This window comes from Corylus avellana, chromosome ca1 (assembly GCF_901000735.1).
Source record: "Corylus avellana chromosome ca1, CavTom2PMs-1.0".
Taxonomy (NCBI): Eukaryota; Viridiplantae; Streptophyta; class Magnoliopsida; order Fagales; family Betulaceae; genus Corylus; species Corylus avellana.
In genome coordinates, this window is record NC_081541.1 from 11,842,226 (window position 1) to 11,861,953 (window position 19,728).

At 37.4% G+C, this 19,728-nt stretch overlaps 3 protein-coding genes across 3 annotated transcripts; all 3 read left to right on the forward strand.

Annotated features, from left to right (window-relative positions):
* The first annotated feature begins 871 nt into the window (after positions 1 to 871).
* Positions 872 to 4,080, forward strand: LOC132182033 (uncharacterized). The gene is made up of 2 exons (XM_059595274.1): positions 872 to 2,171; positions 3,731 to 4,080. Exons 1-2 carry the CDS (start codon positions 872 to 874, stop codon positions 4,078 to 4,080), a joined length of 1,650 nt encoding a protein of 549 aa, XP_059451257.1.
* Positions 4,081 to 5,737: 1,657 nt separating this feature from the next.
* Positions 5,738 to 6,742, forward strand: LOC132182133 (uncharacterized). Its single transcript, XM_059595358.1, has 2 exons — positions 5,738 to 5,825; positions 5,997 to 6,742. Exons 1-2 carry the CDS (start codon positions 5,738 to 5,740, stop codon positions 6,740 to 6,742), a joined length of 834 nt encoding a protein of 277 aa, XP_059451341.1.
* A 3,700-nt stretch (positions 6,743 to 10,442) lies between these two features.
* Positions 10,443 to 13,976, forward strand: LOC132168109 (uncharacterized). The gene is made up of 9 exons (XM_059579189.1): positions 10,443 to 10,681; positions 10,911 to 11,023; positions 11,259 to 11,431; positions 12,075 to 12,168; positions 12,560 to 12,670; positions 12,770 to 12,859; positions 13,177 to 13,262; positions 13,475 to 13,539; positions 13,672 to 13,976. The coding sequence occupies exons 1-9, from the start codon at positions 10,477 to 10,479 to the stop codon at positions 13,779 to 13,781; spliced, it is 1,047 nt and encodes a 348-aa protein (XP_059435172.1). The 5' UTR covers positions 10,443 to 10,476; the 3' UTR covers positions 13,782 to 13,976.
* Positions 13,977 to 19,728: the final 5,752 nt, after the last annotated feature.

Here is a 19,728-nt window from a genome sequence, read left to right on the forward strand (position 1 = left end):
GCTCCGGAGCGTGGCTCACACGCTCCTGCGCAGCTTCCTCGCTCTTCGACTAGAATCCTCCAGCAGCCTTCCTCCACTCCTTGTTCCGATGGTTGTAGTTGTTTTGTTGGTTTTTGTCTTTTTCCCTATATTTTCTTGTTTGTTTTGTTGTTTTGGCATTTGGGCTTAGGACATGGATAATTTTCTGGCCATTCGGGTCGAAAAGGACTAGTTTTGGCGTGGAGTTATGCTCATGCCAGGAGAATGGGCTACCTATGTTCTGAATAGAGTTTGCACCGAGCAGATTTGATCTATAAGCTGAAGATTGGGCATGGGTTAGCGGATGTAGACGTCATACGAATTCAATGTAAGATTTGTATGTTTTAACCTCTATGACGTGTAATCATTTAGCTTCGGCTATGAGTTTTAGAGCTGTATGCTCTATGATTGTAAGAGTTTTTATGCTCTTGATTATTCATGAATGAAATCAGAATGAATTTCTCTCAAAATATATATATATAACATCATAATATTATACAAATATTACGATGGTACATTTAAAAATAGATAAAGTAGTATTTTCACGCATATTCATAAGCGCATTATTACGGCATTAGTATAATTAATAGCTAATACTAATAATATAAAAATAGGAAGAGTAACGGCATTAGTATAATAAATGCCTATGAATTTTTTAGATAAAACATGGAGAGTAACATTATTTTAGTATAAAAAAATTGCTTACTACTTTATGAGTAAGTGAAGTTTTTAGTGACCTCTAGAGACGTAAATGTTTTCTCTCTAGCGACCTCTAGAGACGAAGAGAAAGTTTTTCCAGACTGGGATCTGTGAAAGAAATTTGTTTGGCATTTCTTATGTTTCCCATTGAAATATGGCGGAAGACCTTCCCCAACTATGGGAAAAATTTACTCTCACAGAAGATGAAGATTTGGAATTCGAAATCCCGAGAGAAAAGTTCCAAGAATTGGCCTCACGGGGCCAGGCATGCATCGTTGGTAAGCTGCTAACGGACAGATTGGTTAGTAAAGAGATTGTTAAGGATTCTCTGTCACGTTGGTGGAAACCTATGGGTGGTCTATCTTTCAAAGTTATAGGAGATAATCTCTTCCTAATTGATTTTACCAATAAAGAGGGCAAGGAACGTGTCTTGGCAAGTACCCCTTGGGTGTTCGAAAGGAGTTTGTTCTTAATTAAAGATTTTGATGGCACTTTTGCTCCATCTGAATTCACCTTCGACCACGCTGCATTCTGGGTCCGGATGAGAAATTTACCTCTAGCTTGTATGGGTCGAGAGATAGGTCAAATGATCGGGGCCTCGGTAAGGGTGGTGGAAGCCATTGATACGGATGGAGAGGGGCTAGGGTGGGGCGAATCCCTACGTGTTAAGATTCTTCTCGACCTAACTGAACCACTCTTGAGAGGACAAGAGATAAAACTCCAAGGAGCTGTCAGGTGGATAACATTTCAATATGAGCGTCTCCCAAAAAGATTTTGTTACAACTGTGGGGTCATCATCCACGGTAAGGCAGGCTGCACCCATCGAAGTTCATTCCGCCATCAAGAGCAGGAATATGGCCCATGGTTGAGGGCTGCATCTCCAACCAGACTGCCCGAAAGGAATCAAGGGAGAAATTCGACAAGAGGATCGAGTAACCAGGGGAATGCAGGACGGGGCGAATATGAGACTCACTGGGATAGAGACTACCAGAAAAACAATGAGCAGTATAGAGCAGATTCCGACGGGGATGAGGGCGGCAGTACTGTCACTGACTTTCCCAAGGAGAATGCCAACCATAGATTCCAAAACAATAAGGGCAGAGGTGGAGGCATAAATCACGGTGTTCTTGATGGAAAGAAACGCGAAGGGGAACGGTTACAAAGGAACAGGTACTCACAAGGAAATGAGGGTGAACCTGACTATAATGTTTCACTGGGGGAGGATTTGCGGGCAGTGTATCCAGAATCACGGGCTACTAAAAAAGGAAAATGGGATGAGGAGGCACGTAATCTCTCTTTGCATGATTCTCCAAGACACGTGGGTAGCAAGACCGTCAATGGATCGGTGGAAAAATTTTCCATAGGCCCAAATGGAATTATGAGCAGCCCCATGAATTCGCAGACCTTTAGAGGCCCGACTTTCTCTGAGGTTGAAAAAACCATGCAGGCGAAATGTGGGGGAAAAAAAGAAGGAAAATAGGGATAACGTGACAGCTATGGTCTCCTAGAAACGTAAAGTTTGTGGTGTTATAGACACAGAGGAATCTAATAGTACTAACCAAGGCCCAAAGCACAAAAGAGATGTTAATGGCGATTTCAAACCAAGTGGGGATACGCAGAGGGGAAAAATAACAACTTGTTTGGTGGATACACAAAATAGATCGGGGATAGCGGTGGCTGTGGAATAGCCCCGCCGACCGCAATGAAGATAATTAGTTTGAACTGTCGAGGGATTGGGAACCCTCGAACAGTTCAGGAACTTTGCCGGTTGTTGAAGCAAAAGAGGCCCGCTATGGTCTTTCTTATGGAGACCAAATTACATTGCAACAAAATGGAGGTAATTCGTTGTAAACTTAATTTTGAAAATATGTTTGTAGTTGACTGTTTGGGAAAGAGTGGCGGTATGGCTCTATTTTTTGGGGATGAGGTATCGGTTAATATAAAAAAATTTAGCCAACGACATATAGGTGGTTTGGTGACAATACCAGATGAGTCGAGGGAGTGGCAATTCACGGGCATTTACGAACACCTGGAACCCTCAAAAAGATTTGAAGCATGGGAACTAATTAAGTATCTTGCTCGTCATTCTACAACACCGTGGATATGTATAGGAGATTTCAATGAAGTGGTGGCCTCGTCGGAAATATGGGGCGAAAAAAATAAGGCGAGAAGTCAAATGTTAGCTTTTCGACAAGCTTTAGAGTATAGCAATCTTGCTGACTTGGGCTATGTGGGCCCTAAGTTCACTTGGAGTAATTGTCAGGAGGGACATGATTTTTCAAAGGAGCGATTGGATAGGGGTGGGGGTGTCAAAAATTACCAGGAAACCGGAACCGGAACCGGAAAACCGGGAAACCGGGGTCCCGGTTTGAAAAATCCAAAAACCGGGTACCCCGGTTTCGGTACCGGTACCGGTTTTTGGTACCCGGTTTTTACCATGAATACCGGAACCGGGTTTCCATTTTATATATATATATATATATATTTTACACTTAGGTTTAGGTTTAGGGTATTTTAAAAAATTAAATTTTTATTTCTAAGGCCCAAATAGGCAAAAACATTGATTTTTTAGGATTTTTGGACTTTTTTAGGTTTATCTTTTAATTATTTGGAACAATCACAACAAAGCCCCTTTAATTTATACAAAAAAAAAAGTAATATATTTTTTTAAAAATGGGCCAACTTATGAAAAAAAAAAAAAAATTGGCTTATTTTAGGCCCAATACCTAAAATAAGCCCAAAAACCAATTTTTTTTTAAAAAACGGTTACCGGATCGGGTAAAACCGGAACCGGCCAGTAACCGGGACCCCGGTTCCAGTTTCGGTTTCTCAAAATTGAGAACCAGGATACCCGGTTCCGGTTCCAGTTTTGGCAAAAAACCAGGAAACCGGACTGGGTTGACACCCCTAGGTGTGGCAAACCCCGAATGGAGAATCTTGTATCCGGAAGCAGAAGTTTAGGTGGACGTGACCACCTGTTCGGATCATTTCCTGCTGACCCTTGTATTAACAGGGGAGAAGACGAGGGGCCGTGTAGAAACAAGGTTCCGTTATGAGGCGAGTTGGTCCCTTGATGCGGGATATGACGAGGTGATAAAAGAAGCTTGGTGTAAACCTACAATCGGGACTTGGGGGAGTATTGGAGAAAACTTAAGACATTGTCAAGAGGGATTCTTACACTGGCAGCAAGGCCTGCATGGGAATCTGCATGGCAACATTAAAAAACTCCAACAAAGGCTAAGTAGGTTACACGATGAAGAAGGCGGTGAAACGGGTCATCAGCTTAATTCTACAAAAGCTGAACTGCAACTTCTAATGGACAAGCAAGATCTTATACGGAAGCAACGTGCAAAGACGGATTAGTTAAAATATGGGGATCACAACACGAAGTACTACCATGCTTGTGCGAATTCTCGACGTCAATCCAATCAGATTGTGCAAATAAAAGATGGTGACGGAAGGGGCTGCGAGTCTGAGGAAGAGGTAAAAAATGCTTTCATAAGTTATTTTGTTGGTTTGTTCACTTTGGATCATGCAGGGGATCTAGAGGCTTGCCTTCACCCGATTACTAGGAAGGTGTCCAATGCGATGAATGTAGAATTGCTCAAGCCGTTTATCGAAGAAGAGGTATATCAGCTTTACGTCAAATGGCCCATTTGAAGGCATCGGGCCCTGATGGTTTCACTGTTGGATTTTTCCAAAAAAATTGGGATACAATGGGAGAAGACATCAGCCAAGAAATTTTGGGTATCCTTAATTCGGGTATTATGCCTTCTTCCTTAAATTCAACTAATATTGCTCTAATTCCGAAGGTGAAATGTCCTACCAATGTTAGTGAATATAGACCCATTAGCTTATGTAATGTACTATATAAATTGGTCTCAAAAGTGTTGGCTAATAGGCTCAAAAAAATCCTCCACCTGTTAATTTTCCCAATTCAGAGCGCTTTTATCCATGGGAGGCTTATCACTGATAACGTGTTGGCAGCGTATGAAACTTTGTATACAATGCACTCACGTATGAAGGGGAAAAAAGGCTTTATGGCGGTGAAATTAGATATGAGCAAAGCGTATGATTGAGTGGAGTGGAGTTTTCTTGAATCTATTATGAGTTGTATGGGGTTCGCTACAAAATGGATTCATCTTATAAGGATGTGTGTGACCACGGTCTCATATGCTGTCATTATTAATGGAAGCCCATATGGCCATATTATTTCAGAAAGGGGTTTAAGACAGGGTGATCCACTTTCCCCATATCTGTTTCTCATATGTGCGGAAGCTCTTAGTGCCTTATTGTTTAAAGCAAATGAAGATGGGGTTTTGACGGGGGTCCCTACATCGATAAGGGGTCCTCGGCTGAGTCACATTCTCTTTGCAGATGACAGTTTGCTCTTTTGCAGGGCCACTATAGATCAATGGCATTGTCTGACGAATGTGCTCAAAATCTATAAGGATGCTTCAGGCCAACAACTCAATAATGCTAAGACGTCCATTTATTTCAATAAAAATACTCCTCTGGTGGATAGAGAAGCGATTCTTACACCTTCTGGCATGCCAACTTTTCAACTTTTTGTTGCTTATTTGGGCCTCCCTGCTATGGTCAGGAAATCTCGTACGGCAGCTTTTAGGGGTATTATTGACAGAGTTTGGAAGCAACTATAAGACTGGAAGTTGAAATTTCTTTTCCCAGTGGGTAAAGAAATACTACTCAAGGTGGTCATCCAAGCGATCCCCTCTTACTGTATGAGTGTCTTCTTGCTTCCTAAAGGTCTTTGTATGAGTGTCTTCTTACTCAAGGTGGTCGTCCAAGCGATCCCCTCTTACTATATGAGTGTCTTCTTGCTTCCTAAAAGTCTTTGTAGGGAAATAAATTCACTTATGAAGAAATTTTGGTGGGGTGACCAAGCTAATGGGTCTCGGGTGCATTGGATGAATTGGGAGAATATGGGTCGGTCCAAATATTCAGGGGGGATGGGTTTTCATGATTTTCAAAGTTTTAACAAAGCTCTTTTGGCTAAGCAATGTTGGAGGCCAAACCCAATAGTCTTATTGGGCAAATTATGAAGGCCAAGTATTTTCCGAATACCAATATCCTTGATGCAACATTGGGTAAGCATACTTCTTTTGCTTGGAGGAGCATCCTTAGCTCACGTGAATTACTCAGAGAGGGTTTGGTATGACGGGTTGGCAACGGGCAAAAAGTTCGGATTTGGAAAGATAGATGGGTCCCCTCCCCTCACTTGGGCCGAATCTTATCCCCTCCCATTGTGTTGGATGCAGATGCCACAGTAAGCACTTTAATTGATGATGATACGAGATGGTGGAAATCCCATCTTCTTGAAACTTTGTTCCATATTGAGGACATTCAGATGATCAAGACTATGCCCCTGAGTTGTACCAACCAAGAAGATATACAAATATGGAGTGGTACGAAGAATGGAATCTTCTTTGTGAGAAGCGCTTACCATTTACAACAAGAATTGTTGCTCTCTCAAGCAACTGGGAGCTCTCATAGGAATGATAGGTCAGCAGTTTGGAAGGAACTGTGGGCATTGCAAGTGCCAAATGCGAAAAAAAAATTTATGTGGAGGGCTTGCCACGACATCCTCCCTACACGTGCCAACCTTTACAAACGGAACATTGTTAATGATCCCAAGTGTCCAATTTGTGGGCGAGAGGTGGAGACGGGGTTTCACATTCTATGGCAATGTCCATCTGCCATGGACGTTTGGAGCATGGGCAATAAAAAACTCCAGAAGAGGAATTTCATAGGCCCTTATTTCGTTCAGGTGGTTGAGGGTGTTTTAGCTCAGTGTTCTCCTGATGAGGTGCAAATGTTTGTTGGGCTGGCCAGGAGGATTTGGTTGAGGAGAAACGAAATAGTGCATGGGGGTTTTCTAACCCATCTGTCCGTATTGCTGCAACTGACCACAAATGCTATTGCTAAGTTCAATAAGGCTACTGTAACGAACGGAACACCCACCGTCGTTTTAGCTGAGCAGCCAGCTCGCTGGATGGCACCATAGGTAGGATGGCTAAAAATCAATTGGGAAGTCGGCATTAATCGCACACAGGGCTGCACCGGTTTTGGGCTAGTCCTCCGTGACTGTATGGGGCGGCTGGTTGCCGCACAGTGTGTATCCCGACAGGGTTTGCTTACTTCTTTGGGGGTGGAACTTACAGGGGCTCTTCTGGCAGTCCAAGTATGCAGATCTATGGGGTTGGAGAGGGTCCATTTTGAAGGGGATGCAAAGGTAGCTGTGGATGCTATAAATTCCTTGGATCGTGATATAAGCAACCTGGTTCATGTTGTGGACGGCATACGTACTGAAGTGCAGGGGATTTCTTTCTGGAAATTTACTTTTATACGTAGAGATGGGAATCAAGCAGCTCATCTCCTTTCCTAGTTTGCAGCTTCACATGCTATAGATAGGACCTGGAGTGAAGAAACGCCTGATTGTCTTAAGGAAATTATTTGTTTGGAGCAAATTGCTCTGGCAGTATGAGTCTTGTTAATTATCACTGAAAACCTGTCTCGGCTCTGATAAACCTGTCTTGGCTCTGATTTTGCAGAAACTAATGGGGACAATGGGGGGGGGGGGGGTGTAGCCTTTGTGGTGGCGCTACCTGTTGTCCGTTGAGGCCATTAGGGAGAAATTGGAGTTCGTTGGACGATTGGTTATGTTAGTTTTGTACTCTTCTTCATGCTGATTGATTAATATAAGAGTATTGTTTTATCAAAAAAAAAACAGTATTTTAGTATAATTAATGCCTATTAACTTTTAAAATAAAACGGCTAGAGTAACAACATTATTATCAAATATTCAATTGAATTTGGGCATCATAATGACGTTATAGTGTTTAATTGGAAACTATTTAAACATGAAGCTTAACAAACATATAGAAGCTCTTTTTAAGTAGTTTAACTTTAAAATCAAGACTTAGAGCATGATTAGGATTACGTTGGAAAATAGAGCTTTAAAAAAAAACTAATAATAAATAAAAGACTTATTAAAAAAAAAATCTTTATTTTTAAGCTTTTCCTAAAATGTATTTTGGTTATTTTTAGAGTAAAAATGTCAAAGAAGTACTTTAGTGATTTTTTACAAAACATGACAGCTTTTTGTTTGACACAGCTTTTTAAGTACTAAAAGTAATTTTTAACCTCCATAACGCAATTCTTAGAGCTTGTTTGGAATTGCGTTAGAAAACTTAAAAAATATTTTTGATTACCTAAAGAGCAATGCCAAACAAAATGCCCACCCGTCTGATAAAAAAACTTTAAAAGTACTTATTTGATTATTTTACTCTATAAAAGGCCAAACTTAAAGTATGTTTGGAATTGCGTTAAGAAATCTCTATTGGTATAAACTGCAAATGTTATCGAATTTTGGTATAGTCACATTTTATGGCAAGTATGATGATTGTGTAGATAAAGTAAAAAATATTAGAAAAAAAAAAAAATGTAACGATGCCCACATGGTTTAATGAATTTGAGGTCATATATGAATTTCATTTGCGATGATTAAGGGAGGTGGGATTCATGCTCAATGTCTATGTCCACCAATTTCTTGGAGGCTAGTGTAAAAAAAATACAACTTGGTTCTACTTGAGGAAACACATACGACCCATTGTGCTTTTTGTGAAACTATCTAGGTTGGTTTGACATCTCTTAACATTTAGCATTCACAACTTTATCCAAAATTTTAGCTAATAGATTGGTTTTTCTATTGTAACTACATACTTTTTAAAAAATGTTGAGAGTTGATTTTATTTATTTTTTACTCTCGATCCATGTGGTACGATCTTAGAAGCCAGCTCAAACTTAATCATGATTTTGGGCCAAAGTTTCATTAAAAAAGAGTTCACAAAATCCTAACATTTTATTGGATTCATTGTTCATATCATATTTTATTAGGTTCATGGCTTACAATGGGATGCATATCAAAATTGATCTTCAATTCATGATTCAGCTTCTCTACACGATCCAACGGCTTTGTCATTAAACCATGACTACGCATTGTGTGAGTTGGCACAATGAATGGGCCATAGAAATTATGAAGATAGAGCTGATATGCAGCAAGTTGAATGACTAAACTTCAACTTAGTTTCTTGTAACTTGACAAGTCACCATCTCATGTATTTCAACCATTATACATTGAGAATCTAAACCGCTTACTCAACAACTTGCATATTTGTCTAAAACCATAGGTGAGAAACTTAAATAAGATTTTTTTTTTTTTTGGAACGCAAAGTTTGTTCTCCTTTATAAGGAGGAATAACTTAGGCCTTCAAGAAACAAGAGAACAGAACCCAAGCCTTGGAACAACATTAACAATGGAATAATACAAAATTATCATAAGCAAAAGAACATCTTGCTCCTTGTTATCTATAAGAACTTTATTGATTCCTCTTACTTTATTTGTTGTTGGACGAACACTTGCCAAGCAAGACATACAAAGAGAGAGAGAGATTCACATCTCATTCTTATTATCTCCATATATTTTTAATTTAAGGAAAAATCTAAAAAGCTTGGTGGAAAGCTCATCCCACCATAAAACAACACCTTAGTTTTCCTATACATAGCTCAACATTTGTCAAAGGCTCAACCATTGTCGGTTTGAGGTCATGCCACTCCTTGTTGTAATATCATACCATCACATCCTCTCTCCCTTAATCACTATTTCCTTTCTTCATTTTATGTGATTATTTAAATTAATATTGCAACTATTCTCCTATTGTTGACATTATTGTTATTATTTGTACTAATTGTTATTGCTATGTATAAACTTATCATTGCTACTAATTGTTGTTGAATTTGTTATTGCTGGATTTGTAACTATTGTTACAATTGAAATAATTGTTATTGTAACTATTGTTACAACTGAACCACCGCAAAACCTTCACTGCTACTCTCAACCACCGGCATTTGTGCATCTTACAGTGCCTCTCCAATCTAGGGCTGACAATTCAGATTGGCAGGTCGGGTTCAGGTCAACCTGAACACAACTTATTTAATTAAATAGGTCAAACTCTTCAATCTTAACACAACCCTCAAGTGACCCAAACATGACTCGTTTGACCTGTTTCAATATATATATATATATATATATATATATATAAACGGGTCAAGCCAATTGACCCATTTATGTCAAACCCTAAGTCTATAATTTTATATTAAGTTCGCGGGTCGTATTAAAAATTGTGAATTATACATACTCTTAACCACCACTACCAAACTTGCAGCTCATCTTTGCTCATAGAAAGAGATTGAGAGAAGAAAGAAGAAGCATTGAGAGAGGAGGAGAAACTTGAAGGAGAAGATGGGTCGTTTGACAGCGAGAGAGAAAAATGACAATTTTTTTTTTTTATTGAGTTACTTTGCCAATCCAATTTTAGAGAGCTATTGTTAGCTCAAATCCATTTTAGATTGAGGGTGCCAAATCAAATGTGGGGCTTTCTCTACTCTTCTTGGAGCTTCTAGCTAAATTCTAGATAGCACTGAAGCAATGCAACTGTCCTAATCATATGACGACCAAGGCAGTGAAGAGTGTATTGTCGTTCAAACTATCTTCTTCTATACTCTTTCCAAAAAAACAAAGAAAATAAAATCGATCGATCGCCGTGATCATTCTATTAAATCCTTCTAGAGCCACGTGTAGTTTCACCAATGGTGGACTAGAAATCTCCATCCCTCTCGCTATCACACTAAACATCCTTCAATCTTAATACTATCTACCGAACTTGCCCATTTTGTTCAATGGGAGGCATTAGCTGTGGCGCACCCATTATCACCACAACACCTCACACACTCGTTGCACATTTCTCAAAGCTTCATTGTTTTCCAATCCCACCTTCCCGCTTCGTCTCGAAACGCTCTGCCTCGCTCCTCAGAAGCCCCAATTTCGTCACGAAACGCTCTTCGATGGCCACGCCTCTCGCGGTCAACGCTTCCTTCACCATTGGTCCCCCCCCTCTTTCTCTCTCTATTCAATTACGCAGATTTTGATACATTTTTAGTCATTGGTTTGAGAAAATAGTTAATCGTAGTAGATGATCTGTGATTCAATTTTGTTTGGTTGTAACTTTTCTTGTATGTTTTTTTTTTTTTTTTTTTTTTCTCGGTAACCAAACAGCGACCATTAGAGTGAAATTTTTTGCCTTGCTGACCGTTTGATTGGTTGTGTGCTGAAGGTGCAGCAAACGAAGAACTGGAGGCTGCGTCTTCTGGTTTGGTGGGCGAGAATGACCTCCTGATTGTCGGACCAGGCGTTCTTGGTCGCTTAGTCGCAGAAAAATGGCGCGAGGTATTAATCACAGCAATCCCATTTGATTAGGTTAAACCAGTGGTTTATGTTTCTTTAAAACTGGTTTTAGAATCTTTCTTCGTTATGGGAATTCTTTTGCGTGGTATATGTTGGAAGAGTATTTGGGAATTATTTGTTATGCATTTGGAGGTTTAGTTTTTAGACGTTAGCAGAAGCTTATTGTGATTGTTGATAGGAGAAAATGTTCAAATTGTGAGGATATTACGTTGAGCAGGAACATCCAGGTTGTAAAATAGTTGGGCAAACAGTTACCGCTGATCACCATGACGAATTGATTAAGATGGGGATTAATCCGTCTTTGAAGGGGACTGATGTGAAGGGCCGGTTTCCGTATGTCATTTTCTGTGCTCCTCCTTCGCGAACTTCAGACTATCCCGGCGATGTCAGGTGAGCTTCGAGAATTATTACCTATCGACTGCTCAATTTAAACTAGCTTCCTGATATGAACATGGATGTGTTTTTGGGTTTACTTGTATATAAGATGATCGTTTTGGTGCTTGTTAGGCCTAGATATCAGATATGGGAAGTTATATGAATTGTGTAGAATAACAAGGTATCAGTAGATAGAATTATGTAGAATAATTTTTAAAGACCGTCCAAGGGGAAACAACAAGTAATAGGAAAGCTAAACTATGTAGGAAGGTCTGCAGTACCTGTTAGTTCACACTGAATCTCTATCTAATCCTAGGAGTTGACTCAATCATTATTTCTGATTTTAACTTCTTCATACATTTTTAAATTGTGCATGAATATTGAGAAATTATAGTTAATAAGAGATTTATATGTCCTTCATAGCTGTGAATTGATTGGTTGTGTTTGAGCATTAGCTTTCTGGATTGAAATTGCTGGACTAAGCGAGCACTAGTGGTCTATGGAACGCTTTTTTTATGTTGGGACGGGGGGGCTAGGTGCTAGAAAATTGGTTATAATTTTCTGGAAGAAATCAAAATTTAATTCTGTAATTCTTCCTACTGTCAACTCATCTGAAGTTGTGTTTTTCCCTTATTGGTTTGGACTGTGTACTAAGCAGGCTGGCTGCATTGAACTGGAATGGTGAAGGTTCTTTCTTATTTACATCAAGTTCTGCTCCATATGATTGCAACGACAATGGACCATGTGATGAGGTGTTACATCTAACATAATACATTGTTCTACTGGGTAACATTTTTTTGTTCTTATAATGATTAAAGTGGTTTCTGTTCTCTGCATTGACATATGGGTTTGTCCTCTAAAAACCTGTGGTCAAGTTTCATTTGTGGAGCAATGTTACACCTACAACTCTTTTACAACTTGCTAACACATTGGAACCACATCAGCTACCAAAAAAAAAAAAACTTTTAATTGCGTGCTGACACGTCTACAAGTTGTAAACGAGTTGTAGGTCTAGCATTTTACTTGTTTTGTGGTTAACTCAATGCATTGCCCATGTTGCCTTTTGTGACCCAGTATGGTTTACAAACTTATTGGATGTAGAGTGTTGTCATGTTGTAATGTGTTAGTATTCTTCTTGAGCAGGACACCCCCGTTGTACCTGTTGGGAGGAGCCCTAGGACAGATGTCCTTCTAAAAGCGGAAAAAGTAGTGCTCGAATACGATGGCTGTGTTCTTAGATTGGCAGGACTTTACATATCCTTTCTGATACTTGAATTGTGAGAATTTCATTTACACCTCCAGGAGAAATTTCAGTGATTTGTTATGGATAGGATTAAACTTAACTATGTACACAAAGCAGATAGAGGTGCACATGTTTATTGGTTAGAGAAAGGGACTGTTGAAACTCGTCCAGATCACATCCTGAATCTTATACACTATGAGGTGACAATGTCTTTCTTCTATACTTGTTATTCTACTTCAGGAATTATGTCAAAATAGTTCATTTATGCAGAATTTTTTCAATTCCTTGTAATCAATTACTTCAATTTCTTCGAGGGCTTGAATTTTTTCTGACAAGTTATCTTAATGGTTTTGCTTTCTGCATTTTGATTATGTTAAAAGTAAAACAAAAAAAATAAAATCATTTGAGTTCCATATGCCTTATATCTTTGCATTGTCAGCGACATTTCCTGTCATTCTTGTAATGCATCATTGTGCTATAATTAGTGGGGCTGACATTACCTGTCTACTTTTAACAGGATGCGGCTACCCTTTCAGTTGCAATCTTGAAGAAGAAATTTCGTGGCCGGATTTTCATGGGTTGCGACAATCATCCTTTATCCAGGTCTTTTTTATTGTTATTTGACTTTGGGGGACCTTGACAACCTTTGTCCAAATTGTTTTCATCCCTACTCTTGTCATTTCAGTTTTTTAATACTCCTGCCCGATCTTTGCCATATAATTTGTGATATAGTACCAATGAGATTGTTCTTACTTATCACTGTGTGGGATTATCACTATGGGACTTTCTCTGATGACCTCAATTTTTCTTTGCAGGCAGGAAGTAATGGACTTGGTTACTAAAAGTGGTAAATTCAGCAAAAAATTTGAGGGCTTTACAGGTAGGCCCTTCCGGCCTTCACTGATATTTCAAACTAAACCTATTTTTTTTGTTCCTCTGATTTTGATAGGAACCTGTTATTTGCTCTCTGATATTCTGAACTTGGACTCAGTTTTATGCCTTGTTTCTGCAGGCACTAGTGACCCTTTGGGTAAGAGATTGAACAACTCGAAAACTCGTGAGGAAATAGGATGGGAGCCAAAATACCCAAGCTTCTCTCATTTCCTTGGACTATCTGAGTAATTGGTCGCCTATCTTCATTATTGGCAGCAAATTTAATCAAGGGCTAGATTTAGCCATTTCATAGAAAGCTTGGGCATGAAGCTGTTGACATAGAAAACATCAGTAGTAGATACTTACCAGTATGACAGTGTTCAACATGTACAGAAGATTCATCACACGTGCAAAACTTGCCAATGAAAAGAATATTATTCTTCAGTGCATATTCAGTTTGATCTGAACTATTTGATTGATTGGAGGCAGAGAGAGAGAGAGAGAGAGAGAGTAACACAAAGTCTGGTTCCTTCCTGGATTCGGAGTCTTCCTAGTTGTCAATATGAAGTTGTTTTTTCTTAATTTATTATGCTTCAACCAATTAACCTTCCAGAAGGTGCAATGTGTTCCCGAAGAACATGATAGTCTTAGTAAGCAGATAACATCGGATTCACATGGTCTTGAATTAGTTAGGGCAACTCACCTAACCTTTTTTAATTCTTAGGACTTCTGTAATCACTTTGATAATTTCAGAAACTTTTAATTTAGTGTATTAAACTTTAAACAGTTGGTAATATTACTCTTTTGGTAGGATTTTTTGTTAAATTTAATCGGAGAAAAATAATAAAAATCTCAAAATATTCCTTTTGTAAACATAAAGAATTTATAAAAAAAATTTAAAATTTTGCTGTCAGGCTGACCTGCAGCCAAGTGGTGGTTCCATGTTATTTTTGTTCTTATAACTTTTAATTATTTATAAATTAATTTTTAAATATAGAGATATAAGAGGCATTTTACTTATACTTCATTCCATTTAACCTCAAACTTTAACAATAAGAATAATATTGCAATTTTTTTTAAAGTAAAAAACATTAAAATAAGAATTTTTAAAATTTATAAAGCGGATTGGAAAAGCCTTAATAATTTAATGGATTAAAGTAAAGTTTTCCGGTTAGTTATTAAACTAACGGGCTAAGAAGTCGTCTGACCTTTACCAAACCCAATGCCTATGGCTGCTTGTAATTATTACCGTTGCTGTCATTACTAATAAATCACAACCACATCGCTTACGTTTGTTGGCCAAGCTTTCAAACATAGTCTTGTTTTCTTTTCTTTTTTTTCCCTCATTTTTTTTTTTATTCAAATGAGGAAAGAGATTACAACTACAAGTCTACGAGGGAGAGTCTTTCTCATTTTTTATTTGAGTGAAAGTGAAAATGAGAAATCAATTAAAAATGTTTTTAAATACAAGATAAAAAGCGATCTATCTAACTAAAGAATTTACACGAACATTAGCACACCTAAGTACTTTTACAGCTTTTTAAATAGGAAAAGTAAGCAATTTGAGCCCTAGTTGCCCTTTTGGCTACTCATGTAGCTCGTTTGTATGTGGTAAGTTGGTAATCTTATCCTTGAAGGGGATGCAATTAACTTATATGGCTATTCAAAATCTTAGTTTGTTTTTGAGTTGGAACTTTGCTCATGTAATTGCTAATATTAGGCTTCAAAATTAGGGTTAAATACGAAAGTGGCCCATGTGTTTTTGAGTTTTTAAAAGTGGTAAAATTAGTCCTTGTATTTTTTGACACTTTAAAATCAATCTTTCTATGTATTTTTGTTAGTGGGCCATTTGTCACGTGTAAAAAAAACCAATTAGTCCAAATCACGTTGTGTTATGTGTACTATTTCCGTATAATCATTTCCTGACAATAATCAAATACTTCCAAATCAATTCTTCATCTTGCCCCTAGCTCCACATGGATGGGTTTCTTTCACACCTAACCCATCCTCGTTGCCCTAGCATTGTCATTCTTTCCTTATTTAGTCAATCTAATCTTACAAATCAAGGCTCTGTTTGACAACCGTGTGTGGGCAACGGCTTTGGGCAAAACATTGTTCAGTCAATTTGACATTGCCTGCCAAAAGGCTGTGGGAATTGATGGAGGGAACAGTATCCTTACTTCAAAACCAACGCTCATTTCTCTCCATTTACTATTTTCCAAAAATGCCTTTGCAGCAAGGCTTGTGATATTTTTTCTTGCTTTTCTGTAGTTCAAAAATGCCAGGGTATTTTTGGAAAAGAGTTAATGGAGAGAAATGGGCGCTGGTTTTGAAGTAAGGATAATGTTCCCTCCATCAATTCCTGTAGACTTTTGGCAGGCAATGTCAAATTGACTGAATAATGTTTTGCCCAACGCCGTTACCCACATACGGTTGTCAAACAGAGCCCAAATATTAGATTTATGGATTTATGTGGACTCCACATAAGTCAATGATGGACTATATAAATCTAATAGTTGATCTCTTAAGTGTGTAAGAGAATATAAGCCAAATATCAAAAACTTATTGATCGCTAACATTTTTCTAAAAAAATTTTATTAGGTTATTGAATTGTTTCATCAACTTGGTTTGGTAATGCTTTTTAGAGAATTCTTTTTGCTTTTTGACATAAAAATAAAAATTATTTTAAATCATTTACGCATTAGATTATTTGTTAATATTTTTATTTTATTTTTGTTAGAAAACAATAATTAATCCTAATAACATTTGCAAACAAGTCAATATATCCTCTCAAAAATAGGTTCCAGAAGTCCTCCTCCTCGAATTATATGGAAAGCGACAAGCAAAAAAAAAGCTACAACAAAACAATGAATGATTAATTGTACGACCACTTTTTTGTTTTTGCTTTCTTTTTCCTCTTTTTCTGACCACTTCTTGATCTATATTTTATAGTACAAATCAAACAAGAAGGCAAAAAAAAAAAAAAAGCAGCAGTATTTTAATAGTATCTAATTCATAGGAGATGAAGGCTCAGACAAATAACGGAGTAAATCAGTTGGAGCTTCCAAAACAACCAAATACTTCCAAATCAACTCTTCATCTTGCCGCTAGCTCCACATGGATGGTTTCTTTCACACCTAACCCATCATCGTTTCTCATTCTTTTCATATTTATTCAATCTAATCTTACAAATCAAATATTAAAGAAAAAAGTTCATATAACCCCTTCAAACTACCATCCAATTGACAATGTCCCCCCTAAACTTTCAATTATGACAATGTCCCTCTCAAACTACCAAAAATTGTCAATGTTCCTCCCAATGACAAAACTACCCTTAATAAAATAAAATAAAAATAATAAAACTTCTAGAAAAAAACCTAAAACTAATTAAAAAAAAAAAAATCCAAAGGGTAGAAAATTAAAAAAAAAATTTTAAAAAATCCTTTTTATAAGAAAAAAATTAAAAAATTTCGATTTTTTTCTGTTGTTTTTTATTTTGTTTTATAAAATTTTAAAAATAAAAATTTCCGTTTTAAAAAAATATATATATATATATATATTCTTACAAAAAAATTAAAAATTTTCGTTTAAAAATTAATTTTTTTTTTTTTTATAAAAAAATTGTTCTTTTGAAATTAAAATTTTTTGTTTTTTGTTTTTTTAATTTTTTTAATTTATAAATGTATTTTTGTCTTATTAAGAAATATATAAGGGCATTTTGATCTTTTTGTTAGTCTTGGGGGGGACATTGATAATGTTTTGATAGTTTAGGGGGGGTCACAATTGAAAGTTTGGGGGGGACATTGTCAATTGGATGGTAGTTTGAGAAGGTTATTTGAACTTTACCCAATATTAAAATTGTATAGACTGAGCAAAACAGGGCGACATTTCTTTCACACCTAACCCATCATTGTTGCCCTAGCATTGCCATTCTTCCCATATTTAGTCATTCTAATCTTACAAATCAAATATTAGATTTGTGTAGATCGAGCAAAACGGGTTACCATGTTGACCTGTTTACGATCCGTTATGACCCACCACCCGTTTAGCCTCAACCCGTACACGACCTGTTTAATAAACGGGTGGAAACCCCAAACCCAAACACGACACGATTAAATTAGCGGGTTACCATGTCAACCCATTTAACTTGTTATTTTTTAGCGGGTCATGTCAAGTCGTGTCAACCCGACATGACCCACTAAAAATAACAGGTTAAACGGGTTGACACGACCTGTTTAACATGCTCCGGAGAGAGATGTATTCGACGACGCGTATGAGACAGAGAATCAAAAACAAAATAATCGACCCCAAAATAATCATAAACAAAAGAATCAAAACCTTTCATCATATACCAGAGAGTGATTCATACAAAATAATCAACCCAAAAACCATTCGTCGACAATGATTCATACAAAATAATTAACCCAAAAACAGGTCCAATCAAAAACAAAATCAGATCGAGCAAGAAAGAGAGATGTATTCGACGATGGAGACTCGGAGAGAGAAGCTGTGTTGTCAGCGCCGTGAGTCACGGAGTCGTCGAAGAGTGGACCAGTGGTGATGTGGAGGCACTGAAGAGTGAAGAGAAGAGAGGGAGAAAGGGCAGTGGCCTGAAGAGTGGAGATGTTAGAGAAAGAGATGGATAAAGAAACTAAAAGAAAGAGGAACCGTGGTGATTTTGAGTGAGTGACCGCGTGGGTTTGTTTGAGTGATTAGGTTTAGCCTTTAGGGATTTTTTTTTTTTTTTTTTTTTTTTTTAACGGCTCGGCAGGTCACTTGTGGGTCAAGCAGGTTAACCCACCATAAATAAAAATAAACGGGTCATAAACAGGTTGACCCGTTTATAACCCAAACCCATTTATAACCCAAACCCGTTTAAGGTAAACTTAAACCTGGTAACTTCGTATTATGTTTGTATTGGGATGGCAGGTTGCGTCACGTTTTGCCAGGTTTAGATTTGTGGACTTATGTGGACTCCACATAAGTCAATGGTGGACTACACAAATCTAATAGTTGATCTCTTGAGTGTGTAGGAAAATATAAGTCAAATATGAGGAACTTATGCTTAACATTTCTCTAAAAATTTTCTCTTGGGTTAAAGAATTGTTTCATCAGCTTGGTTCGGTAATGTTTTTAGAGAACTATTTTTGTTTTTTAGTTATGATATGACATAAAAATAAAAATCATTTTAAATCATTTACGTATTGAGTTATTTGTTAATACTTTTATTTTATTTTTGTTAAAAAAAAAAAAATTAATCCTAATAACATTTGAAAACAAGTCAATACATCCTCTCAAAAATAGGTTCCAGAAGCCCTCCTCCTCGAATTAAATGGAAAGCGACAAGCGCAAAAAAAAAAAAAAGGTACAACAAAACAATTAATGATTAATTGTACGACCACTTTCTTTTTTTTTTTTTTTTTTTCTGACCACTTATTGATCTATATTTTATAGTACAAATCAAACAAGAAGGCAAATAAAAAATAAATAAAAAAGCAGCTGTATTTTAATAGTATCTAATCCATAGGAGGTGAACGTTCGGACAAATAACGGAGCAAGTCAGTTGGAGCTTCCACCACCTAACGCAATAAAAAAAAAAAAAAAGAAAAAAGAAAAAAAGGGAAAGCTACAAGTCAACTTGACGACACCACCATATTATACCCTGCCATCCATTTCCTTCTTTCGAATCTTTCCCTTCCTCCCATCTCAAACAAAACGCCATCAGAAACCTCAAAAGAAAAAGGCGATCGATATCGATCGATCATGGGCAAGTGTTGCGTGGAATCAGAAGATGGCGGCATGGATTTCACAGGCATTCTCATAGTCGTTGTCTTAGCTCTTGTCATCATGGTCGTCTGCTCTCCGCCTAGACGCCATGGAGCTGTTGTATACCGTTGCAGGCCCTATTGCTATTGACAGATCCTCCACCCTTCTCTCTTCTCATTTCTTCTTTTTTCAAAACAAATAACAACTGGGGTAAGCAGATATCTGTGTTGTGTGCTTTATCTTATTCTTCTTTTCTTTTTCTTTAAATTTGTATTGATCGAGACGATATGATTAATTTGTCTCTCAATTTGTATTGGAATCATATATGTAATATGTTGCTGCTGCTGCAATTCATCCAATTGTAATAAGATCGAGGACATATATAATATGGTAATTACTGTAACTTTTGTTTGTGTATTTTCGTTTTATA